Raw genomic sequence first — 11,132 nt, 5'->3', positions numbered from 1 at the left:
AGCCTCTGTAGTTTGCAGGATGATTTTGAGAGAAACGGACGTACTTTCTAGACGATCCCTTCCGTATAGCCCGAGGAAAAAGATATTTTGACAGAGGTTCGAAGCACGAAATTCGCGGCACTACTTAGTGCCCCACTGAACGCGCGCGGGTACGGCGTCACGGCGAAGGCTGTCTGCCGAGTCCTTAGACACATTGATTTTGAAAACGAAACAAGCGAGGAATAGGGGCGATCTGCCCCACCCCTACTCGGGAATCGAGCCCCGCAACTCCGCGTGTTCCAACTCTACTTGAACTACAGGTCGGTGAGCTGGGAAGCAGCCAATGCCGCAGTATAAAAGGCACATATGAACGGGGGGAGCAGACCGCCACACACCGCAAGAGTAAAACTGGTGGAGGAGAGGCAACTATCAGGTCGCCCCGCCCAACCGTGAGAAACAAGGGTTCCCAATAGACTGTTCCCGCTTTGCCCATTTCATGAAGGATTACGGAAATGGTATTCGGAAACACATCTGAAATTACGGTAAAAACTAGTGCAAATGAACCTTCATGGTTACATGGACTTCCTCGAGGTCATCTAAGTGAAAAGGCCGAGGGCCGAGTTGTGGATGAGATCGTCTGGAAGGTAGGCGGGCCCGCCAAACATACTCACCGTGCGCCCCCGACTTGTTTGTAACCTGTGGGTACCCCTGGGACGAGTTGTGGCTGAGGGACCAGTTGTGGATGAGGGCGCCTGGTAGGTAGGCGGGCCCGCCATACATACTCGCCGTGCGCCCCCGACTTGTTTGTAACCTGTGGGTACCCCTGGGATGAGTTGTGGCTGGGGTCCAGTTGTGGATGAGAGCGCCTGGTAGGTCGGCGGGTCCGCCATACATACTCACCGTGCGCCCCCGACTTGTTTGTAACCTGAAGGTACCCCTGGGACGAGTTGTGACTGAGGGCCAAGTTGTGGATGAGAGCGCCTGGAGGGTAGGCAATTCTTTCAAAGGCTGTTTGGGGCCCCCTGGGCCCCATTGCGTTGGTTTTTACGCATCCGGGGCCTTTCGGCTCGTCACGGACTATGTGCAGAGCACGTCCCTACCTTCTGGTTACTTCCTGAAGGCTTTGGATTTCATATTACCCGAAAAAGGGTGTTCTATAGTCGGGTCGGATTAAGCTGACTCTGGCCGCCGGGTTTGTGGCCACAATTTTGTGGCCACAAGTAGGGACGTAAAAATATGTAAATCGCCATTATCTCGGAAAGTATTTGAGCTACAGCGTCCCGACTTAGCCTGTATATTCTTCGAGTAAAACTGAACAGATCCTGAAGTGGGCGATCACCTAACGCACCGGGAAACCAGTTTTATATCGTTTCAAAGTCGGGTCGTAGTTCGAAATTTTTACAACTTTGATTTCTCGAAAACTATTCATCCCACAGCGTCCTGGATTTGCGGGGCAGTTTATATTCATAGGGCGAACATTCCCCGATAGTTTCCATCCCCTGAGGGAAAAATTTTTAAAAAAATAAAAAATAGCCCCAAAAGTGAAGAGTCGAACCCACGACACGAACAGCCGATACGAGCAGCGATCCAGCACGGAACTTGCTGAGCCACCAGACCACACACCTGGCCCGCCATCACACACCGATATAAGAGGCATGGCGTCAAACGGCGGGGCGCGCGTGCCTCCGGCCCGGAGAGCCAGAAGTGCCCCCATTCGGCAGTTCCGTGACAGAAATTTCAACGGAAATCGGCCCTAGCTCTGGACCTATTGGAGCTACAGCGTCCAGATTTCGGCTGTACATTACTCTAGTAAAACTGAACAGATCCTAAGGTGGGCTATCGCCTAACGCACAAGACAACCATTTTTATATCGATTCAAAGTAGGGTCGTAGTTCGAAATTTTTAGAACTTTGATTTCTCGAAAACTATTCATCCCACAGCGTCCTGGATTTGCGGGGCAGTTTAGATTCATAGGCCGAACATTCCCTATATATATACATATTCTGGACAGATCCTAAAGTGGGCGCTCCCCAGCCAGAAATGGCATGTCGTAACGCCGTCATTTCGACGTCGTTGGTCGTACCAGAGGTCCAAAAATACGTCAAAACGATGAATTTCTCGACAAGTCGATGTCGATTCGACGGAATATCGATACGACGTTTCTGGCTGGGTCATTTTAAGCACAGGGAAACCAATTTTCTGTCGATTGACCTATACTTGAGATAAGCCGTATTTTGAGTGTCTGTCAACCACTGGATTCCTTGGAAATTTTGAGACAAGTGTTTTTACCTTTTGAAAATTTTTCTAAATTACGATTTCACTGCAGTGATTTGCGTTTGCCAAGTTTGTGGGCGAAAAGGTTAAAACTGAAATGCAGAAGAATGGGAACAAGAAAACTTTGGAAGTCACCATGTTTAAGCATAGCGACTTCCGTTTCCTTCTTCCCCGCACTGTTTTGCATTTCAGCTTTACCAGAATTCTTTGACATACCCCGATCGACGTCGAATTCACGCCCTGCTGGTGATGTGCGTTGCCCTATTCTCTTCTCTTACCACTCATTTATAGCCTCCGCCCATCGTTATTCTATGTGTACAAGTAATAGCAATTGCAATATGTTGCTGTTATACGGCGCAAACTTTTCCGAGTCGACACGATTTCTCATATATGGCAAGTAGACGGGGCAAGAAAAAGAAGACTTGGTGGTGTTTGTTGACATTTCGATACGTGCGAAATGTTTTAATTTGGGACTTTATGCTGGTAATCTTGTCTTGTGAATGCATCGAAAGTGATTTGCTGTCGGTCGTTAATCATGGAACATGTAGTGTTGAAATCCGTTGGCAGTGGGAGAGTGGCTTTGACCTTACCTGTATCCAATGTTCAATTTGGTAGTGGTTCAAAGACTTTACAGCAAGTGAAAGAGCTGCCTTCAAACTTTTCCTCTGCCAGAATATTTAAGCTACCGCCTGGCGTTGTTCTCGTGAAGCCAACGATAGGAACAGTTGGAAGTCCTGTGGTATCAAATCAGCCATGTCCTGTCATCCGCTTAGGCTCACCAAAGATTGTTCCAATACAACCGAAACCTCCACCAAGAATTATTCCAAACCCAGCTTATAAACCTGAACCTGTAACATCGAAATGTCAAGCTCAGGTCGTGAATAAGAAACCTCCTGTTGTGCACAATGCAGCAAAATCTCAAGACGAAGACTCTCTGAAAGAAAATAAACAAATATCCTCGATTGTCAACAAGACAGTGAATAGATCTGTAAATGATGGCTCTGTTTCTGTGACATCCTGTGGGAGTTCTGTTGGAAATGATCAGAATTCTAGGCCTAAACCAAAACCCTGGGGTAGAGACCCTCGCCCTTTGTGGAAGAGCAAGGAGCCAATAGTAATGTATAGTGGTTGCTCAAAAGAAGATTTACAAGAGGCTGAGAAGAGGAAAAGGAAAAAGGAATTTCCTCCCGCAAGTCTCCCTTGCCCCAAAATACTCGAGGTAAGTGTTTTATTATGTAAACTGTATGATCTTATCGACAATAAAAAAACTAGTTTTTAATCCATGTTCTCATTAATTTTAGGATATTCTGCCAAAGTCATACAGGTATCACATATTTTCTTTTGAAGGATTGGAAAATCCTGAACATTTTAAAGCTGAAATAAGAACAACTATAACAAAGAAAGATGAGGCTTTGCAATGGTTGAAAGATTTTGAGGCAGCATCCGGAACAAATTTTAGAATTACAAAAACCTTTAAAGAAAACTCTTTCCGTATTGTTTTTAAAGTAAGTTTAGATCTTATTGAACCAAATATTATTTATACATGTCTATTTACCTAACTATCTTTGCTTGTTTATTATATGAATTCTACATTTCTTTATACCATTTCCAGAAATGCTACAAATGCCACAAAAATACATTTAGAAAAGGCCAACAACAGAGCAAAAGACACCTTGGCTGTCAGGCAAGATTATCAATAACTGTGAAGAATACTGGCATGAAATCGTATGTTTTTGTAAAACACATGTAGTTTATAGTAAAATTCCATGATGCTTTTAAAATTTACCATTGCTTATGTTACAGAAGCGCTGATCCATTGCTAAGTGAATTTCCCTGTGTGATTGGCATACACCATAATCACTGCCACTCCTTGACAACTCCTGATGCCCTTCGTCATCGCAGAACCCTGCCGGAAGTTAGGGAGAAGTTTGCTGACATGTTCAGAGCCAAAATAACACCTGCAGCCGCACTCAGAGTCCACAAGGCAGATCTAAAGAGAGAATATGGTGATAAATATGAAGAAGCAATCAATGATGGTGCAAAATGTCCTCCGTTACCTTGGTGCTACAGACTTTATTATGAAATTTGTGGGAAAAAAGTCAAGGATGGTAAGAAGAAATCGACTAGGAGATCATACTCTTCATCAAAAAAGAAAGTTGTTGTTCGTCAGACTATGCAAAACTCATTTCCAAGCCATTCAGCGAACTCTGTTTTGGCTGATTTTAACCCTGAGAATTGTTTGAGTGAACAATATGCCATGGAAAATCTTAAAAGCAAGCCAGATGATGAAATGCAGAGGAGTATCAATAGTTTGTATGGATATGAGTTCATGTCTAAGAGCAATTTAGTTGGAGATGAAGTATTATCCAAGGGTGTTTCATCAAATAGAACTGATATGTTAGTAGGTAATTCTGAATTGGTAGAGACATCAGGAAACACAGAAATATTAAACTCTCATGAAGTACTGTATCGTAATGACTCTGGAGGAAATTATGAGGAACCCAGTACAATTTTAGATGATGATGATCAGGATCATGATAATGTTGGTTTTGAAGAGACTTGTGATATTTTAGACCAAGATACTCAAAGCAATGAAGAGAATAGAACTGTAGAGAGTACCAAGGGTAACATGTCTGAATGTTCCATCAGTGAACTCAAACAGGGTTTACATGATTTCTATAATCATCTATTAAATAAGATGAGAAACAACCCAGAATTATTTATTCCAGCTGTAGAAACTTTTATTTCTACTGCTAATAGTGTTTCTAAGACCGGTTCTGACTTTGAACTTGCTGAAAAATTGTATAATTTTTCAAAAACTATGTCTGAATCAGCTAACCAGGTTACTCCAGAATTAACTCATGCTGTAGCCCCTCCTAGTTCAAATATTAGTAAGGCTCAGAAGCATAAACTCTTAGAATCCCATTCAGAAGTGTCTACACTTGTAGAGGGCCTCTTAGAACAAAGCCAAAGCTCATCTATTATTGGTGGGACACCAGAAACATCTGGTAGCCCTCCCAAAAGGAAAGTGCTTGTGCTTCGCATGAAACCAAATAAATTCCATCAGATTCTTGGAAAAGTGGAAGAAAACAGATTAAAAAAGGGGTCATAAACATGTAGTTACTTTCCGTGAGTTATAAGTTCTTTGTGTCGTGTCCTTGTTTTTAACACTTACTGAATTCTTGTCCTCTGTTTTTTTTTTGTTTTTTTTTTTCTTGTTGTCTCTCTCTCTATTTTTTAATCTGTCTGGCATGCACTTACTAATCTTTTCATTGTGTCATGTGTACAAGTTTTCTGTTTTGAGTTACGGATTTTGAAAATGTTTCTGCTACTTTACAAGACGTTTTGTAAGGCTGAAACTTCCTCAGTATTCTGAATATTTTTCTCCTTCTAAAGTCGTATTTTATGTATGGTAGGCATATATAAACTAGTGTTTATTAATATACCCCATGTTATTGCTAAACTTAAGTTTTATTTTTATATCAAATAAATTTATTTACAATTCATATGTACATTAACTCAGTATTACCCTTTACAGACCACAATAACTATTTACACTTGATCCATGAGGTTCAGAACCATGGGCAGGTTTTTTGGACCATTACCTAAAGAACAGGCATTCGAGGACCATGCCTTTGCTTCTTTCATTAGAATGAGGACTAGGCAAAAAATCAGTTGATCAGGTAACTCTTTGGTGGGCAGCATGTGCTTGGCACAAAGAAATGATTGCACTGTGAAATTTCATGGCAAGTTCGCTTAAGACCTACTTAGCTAACAATTGTAAGCCTAAAAATTCATATCATTTTGCCATCAAATTTCAAGCGTCTATCATTGCCTCATGACAGGGGTGTTCTTGGCTCCAGCCTGACTTTGATACCTGATTCTGGTCTTAGAATAAGGTCAATCATGAGGGTGAGGTCTTCCATTGTCTCTACTGCTTGGATTTTGTAGTATCGCAAGATGTAGGATAAAACAGTCTTCTCCTCCATCAAAGCAAACTTTTGGCCTGTAACCCAAATGTAGAAACATGTATTACAAAGATTGTATAATAAGCATACTTCAATAAAACAAACACTTCTAAAATGACTGAAAACTATGCGCAAATATCCAAGGGTAACTTATAGGCCACACCACTTACCAATGCAATTTCTTGGTCCAGCACTAAACGGAACGTAGGAGTAAGGATGTCTCTCAGCCACTCTGTTCGGCAGGAAGTTGTCTGGATCAAATGCATGAGGAGAGGGCCATTGCTTGGGGTTGCGATGAATGTGGTAGATTGGAATGTTGATCATGCAACCAGCAGGGACCTTGTATCCACCTGAAAATAACAGGCCGTTAGATATGCTGGTATTCTAGCCAGTTTCAATGTGGGGATGAGCTTAAAAATAAGATGATAGATTGACTTCCTACCAAAGTCGACATCCTGGAACAGTTTGCGTCCGATGAAAGGAACTGATGGAAAGAGCCGGAGTGTTTCCTTGATGACGCGCTCTAGGTACTTCATTTCCTGCAGGTCACGCACAGTAGGCGCCCGATCTGAACCTTGGAAAATGTGCTCCAGCTCTTCTGCGGCAGTGTCCTAGATGGCATATAGATAAAAAAAGAAATTTACTCCTTTATTTCTTTAAAAATTTACAAGAAGTGTAATACAAACCTGTAAAATAAGATATTTTTTTAAAAAAAGAATGTGGACAAAGTGTTATGCTTTACCTGAATGTGTGGGTGAGACCCTAAGAGGAACACTGCCCAACATAGTCCGGCGGTTGTAGTGTCGTGACCCTACATGATAATAGAACATGTTTAAAAATTGACGCCCGGAAGTCAGTAATTTTAAAACAATAAAAAACCACATACCTCAAACATAAATGTGTCGACTTCCTCTCGGAGATCCTCGTCGCTGAGCTGGGCTCCGGCCTCCCTCGCATCCAGCAGGAGGTCCAGGAAGGCCGTCCTTTTCTTACGCCCTATCGCAAAAAAAAAAATGCAATTTTTTTAAAAGGAGTGCTCATTTAGTCGATTGGGAAGGGACGTGGTGGCGGAGGACGACGGACGGAGCGCCTGGGAAACGTGGAATAGGCCACCGGGTGCGGAGGGGTGCCGGTCGGGTCTGTGGTCTGTCCGCCTCCCAGGCGCCCGGGGCGCCCGGGCACCGTAGGGTAGGCCACCAGTAACGGAGGGGTGCCGGGCGGGCCAGGCCGCCTCCGGGAGGCGCGCGAGCGCCGCAGGGTAGGCCACCAGGAACGGAGGAGTGCCGGGCGGGCCAGTCCGCCCACGAGGCGCCCGCGCGCCGTAGGGTAGGCCACCAGTAACTGAGGAGTGCCTGGCGGGCCTGTCCGCCTCGGAGGCGCCCTGGCGCCGTAGGGTAAGCCACCAATAACGGAGGGATGCCGCTGCATGAAACAAGGTGTCTGTGGCAAGCTGTAGAGGTGGGGAAGGGGGGGGGGACTCACCGAGATCGTCCTCTTGGGAGTGCTGCTCCTGCTGGCCGCGCTGGCCCTCGCGCACCTCTTTGCGCTCGCGGATCACCTTGTTGGTGAAGCCGTGGAGGATGGAGAGGCAGTGCTTGTAGCGCTTGCCCATGTCGGTGAGGGCCCAAGTGAAGTTAGGGAACAGCCAGGGACGCTGCGCGCGCTTCAGCGTCAGTTCACTCACCCTACGAACGAAAGGCAATGTGATTAAGACCAGAGGCAATACGAGTCTTTTTTAAAAGATCAGCAGTGAGGTGCATGATGCTCTTACTCGTAAATGGCCGATACGTAGTCACTCCTCTTCTCTGTACTATCCTGTGCGTTGATCCTGACACCCATCGCAGTCTCTGAAAGATACGAAGAAATGGCAAGTTGTCGTTAGTGAGGAGGAGAAACCGGGCGTTTAGCAACGGACGCTGGACGAGGTACTCGATCGCTCCCAGTGGGGAATTTCCCGGTAGAGTAGTATCAATTTTTTCAGCGGTAAGAGAATTTTCTCTGATCAACCGACAACTTAGTTATTAGATAGTCGTGAAAGAGGCACCCCGCCTTCAGGCCCCAAAAATGACGTACCACAGATGATGTCGAGGGTGCAGTGCGTGATGAAGGGGTACATGTCGAACTCGGTCTTGCCGTCGGCCACTCGAGCCAGCTTCCGCGCGAGGATCTCGCACTTCTCGACGAACACGTCGTGGAAGGCCTCAAGAATTTTGAAGTGGAATGTTGGGGTGATCATCTTACGGTGCGTGTGCCATTTGTGTCCTGTGGATTGAAATGCAACAGACAATGGTTATGATCCAAATTAAAGATGTAAATCTACCTACATAAAAATGCATATCAATGAGTTGCAGTTGTTAGTGTCCAAATTTGTTGGGACTTTAACACGTTGGGTGTTTTTGCGGTACTTGCCTGTGCTGGTGAGGAGGCCGGTTCCCAACCAGGGCTGCAGAAATCGATAAGCGTTGGACTTGGTGATGTGCTTGGAGCTGCTGAGGATGGCCTGGAAAGTTACATAAAGCGCTTTACTCGTGGCCTTTGATTCCGAGTTTGCACCCACGATGTGACCGCGAATACGACCCTCACCTCGACCTGCTCCGGCTCCTTGAGGTTGATCTCCGCGTAGGGCCCGATCCACGTCCTGAAGAGCGTCGCATTCTTCCTGTGCCGCTCGTCCCAGGCTTCAAACAACTCTGAAAAAACACAAACCCAAATTTATTAATAAGGATTTTAAAAAAATCAAAATTTAAATTCAGATTTATGTTATTGATGAAGCACATTTACCCATCTCTCTACTTACTGTTGGGAGCGACCATGAGGTCGGGTACGTTCCCGAAGACCATGTGTGGCTTGGGCCCCGGCAGGGCGTCCACCACCTTGACGAACCTCCTCCTCCTTGTCACGATGAGCAGGATCTGATACAGCACTAGCATCCCCAGGATGGCGCCCGCCAACAGGCCTACGCCCGACGTCTCCATCTGAATCAGATAATAATAAAAACACTTTTAAAACCATCTGGCTGGAAAAGTTTTTTCCCTCATAAATTTGCTTCCTTGCGTTTAAAGTCAGAGTGCATAAACCATGGTTCCTGTAAAGACCCTAAACCTTTGAAACTATCCCAAAACACAAATCCCTGTAAAGCTTTTCAGGAGGCTGTATAGACTACAAGGCATTTAATTTTGATACTCCAATGATGGAGGCAATAATGCGCTCGGAAGTCCTTCGCAGCTGCTCAGCGCTTGCAAAGCGTGAAGCTGCCGTTACACGAGTGCACTATGAGACTGTCCGAAATTTTCGCCATGTCCTGGAGAACTTGTCAAGCTTTGCACTGCCTCACCTCGTCAGAAAATCAAAATGGCGCGGTTCGAACTGCAGTGCCTCCTCGTCGAGTCTTGTCAGGGGGTGAGCTGAGCTTAGCTGAGCGCTGGCTTGTCCCTCCAGAGATGGAGCGGATGATGCTGGCACGGGCGGCCGGTCCGGGAGCGACTGGCGAATGGACCAGGCGTCCGGGCCTTTATCTGTTCTGCACATCCCTCCGGGCGGGGACGGGGGAGTGGGAGGAGGGGGGGGCACTCAGAGCGGGGGGAAGGGTGGGAACGAAGACCGATCGACCTACCGGACCGACACTTTGACACTTTGCTCTCGTCCACTTGTCGGAGTCTATGTTTGTCGTGTAGGTGAGTTAGAAACTAAACGCGCCAATAAACGCTATGTTTAGAACTCAAGAGCTCGAACCCTTATTGGCGATAAGAGACCCAGCAAGCCCCCAAGGACTACCGCTGTGTTCTGTGCTGGAGGGCGGTAGAGGGCGGGGGAGTCGCACGGCCTGGCCGCGGCACGGCGTCCTCCTCGCCCTCCTCGAGCTGCTCGTCAGCCCGAATAGAAGGGTTGAGGGTCTTGGCCCTTCTTGGAAGGGTGTTCGCAGTGCGCGCCGCCCTCCTGCAGGTCGCAGGTCAAACCACTGTGGTGGGATCAGGACTGGACTCGTCTCCCCCGCGAACACTAGTTTGTATTGGGGGATTTGGGGGGGGGGGCTGTCTGCCGACCAGGCACTCACTACAAAATTCACCCCCCCCCCCCTGGTGAATAAACCCCCAAACCACTCGTATGCATCCTAGGCTGAAGTCTGTCAAGTGAGGAAAAACAGAACCACCCTGTGTCTTAAACCTACCCTCGTCAGCTCCCTAAACGGAAAGAGGGGGGGGGGGAATTAACTGCGATGTCTAAAAGACTTTGCCTTCTGGTAGAGACAGTCTTTAGGGAACTGTCTAAAAGACACAGTAAGTTGACTGGTTAACTTGATTTGTAAACTCGTTCACGGTTGCCCTGCAGTACATGTACTTACTAAGTACGGAGTCCAGGAATTTTTAACATGGAGCCGTATGGGCACTTTATTTACGTACGTGCATCCTGTACCACGGGAATGCTGTACTTTTTCTGTACTTTGGCACAGGATTTTACACAATGTGGCACACGTATGCAAATGCAACATTGGCAGTCAACTCTCAATATAACGAATATTTTTGCGCCGGCACCGATTCTTGGTGGTGGTATTACTCAGATGTGCTTTTCTATATATCGTCCAGTGATAGGTTCAAATAAATGGCCAAGGTTCAAAACCAGAATGGCAAGAATCGAACAACATTTTACTCGACGCCTTGTTAGTTTTTTATTGTTTTCAGTCACTGACCGTATTTCGAAAACAACGCCTTTCGTACTTTAATCGGTTGATTGTGTTGCATTATAGCGGTTCTGTGACGTATGCGTGGGTGGCTGGTCGCGAGTGTATGGGTGCATATATGTCTGTGTGCGTGTGTGTGTATGAGTGTACGTCTGTTTCGTCTCTCGAAAACAGAGATGGGGAGGGCGAGAGTCCAAAGAGAGAAGGGTGAGTGAGAAGAGAGGGGAGCGCCG

General features: G+C 46.1%; 2 protein-coding genes across 2 annotated transcripts; one reads left to right on the top strand and one right to left on the bottom strand.

Annotated features, from left to right (window-relative positions):
- The first annotated feature begins 2,635 nt into the window (after window positions 1-2,635).
- LOC113207032 (uncharacterized) lies at window positions 2,636-5,761 on the top strand. Its single transcript, XM_026423385.2, has 4 exons — window positions 2,636-3,472; window positions 3,555-3,758; window positions 3,866-3,978; window positions 4,057-5,761. Exons 1-4 carry the CDS (start codon window positions 2,789-2,791, stop codon window positions 5,363-5,365), a joined length of 2,310 nt encoding a protein of 769 aa, XP_026279170.1. The 5' UTR covers window positions 2,636-2,788; the 3' UTR covers window positions 5,366-5,761.
- Window positions 5,706-9,710, bottom strand: LOC113207033 (cytochrome P450 4C1). The gene is made up of 12 exons (XM_026423386.2): window positions 9,556-9,710; window positions 9,019-9,196; window positions 8,805-8,911; window positions 8,631-8,721; window positions 8,295-8,483; window positions 7,993-8,068; window positions 7,704-7,906; window positions 7,108-7,217; window positions 6,964-7,032; window positions 6,664-6,832; window positions 6,392-6,571; window positions 5,706-6,259 (listed from the first exon to the last, which is right to left on the bottom strand). The coding sequence occupies exons 2-12, from the start codon at window positions 9,194-9,196 to the stop codon at window positions 6,090-6,092; spliced, it is 1,542 nt and encodes a 513-aa protein (XP_026279171.1). The 5' UTR covers window positions 9,556-9,710; the 3' UTR covers window positions 5,706-6,089.
- Window positions 9,711-11,132: the final 1,422 nt, after the last annotated feature.

The sequence above is a fragment of the Frankliniella occidentalis genome, unplaced genomic scaffold (genome assembly GCF_000697945.3).
Source record: "Frankliniella occidentalis isolate FOCC.00 unplaced genomic scaffold, Focc_3.1 Scaffold431, whole genome shotgun sequence".
NCBI lineage: Eukaryota > Metazoa > Arthropoda > Insecta > Thysanoptera > Thripidae > Frankliniella > Frankliniella occidentalis.
This window is presented reverse-complemented; position numbering and strand designations above follow the sequence as displayed.

Bases quoted from the DNA above. Each gene is read 5' to 3' on its own strand.
- LOC113207032 (XM_026423385.2), top strand. From the start codon at position 2,789: ATGGAACATGTAGTGTTGAAATCCGTTGGCAGTGGGAGAGTGGCTTTG. The intron at 3,473-3,554 runs GTAAGTGTTTTA...CATTAATTTTAG, and splicing joins CTTGCCCCAAAATACTCGAG to GATATTCTGCCAAAGTCATA. The intron at 3,979-4,056 runs GTATGTTTTTGT...CTTATGTTACAG, and splicing joins AAGAATACTGGCATGAAATC to AAGCGCTGATCCATTGCTAA.
- LOC113207033 (XM_026423386.2), bottom strand. From the start codon at position 9,196: ATGGAGACGTCGGGCGTAGGCCTGTTGGCGGGCGCCATCCTGGGGATG. The intron at 8,484-8,630 runs GCAAGTACCGCA...TTCAATCCACAG, and splicing joins CGGCCTCCTCACCAGCACAG to GACACAAATGGCACACGCAC. The intron at 7,218-7,703 runs GTGAGTCCCCCC...TTTTTGCGATAG, and splicing joins CTCCCAAGAGGACGATCTCG to GGCGTAAGAAAAGGACGGCC.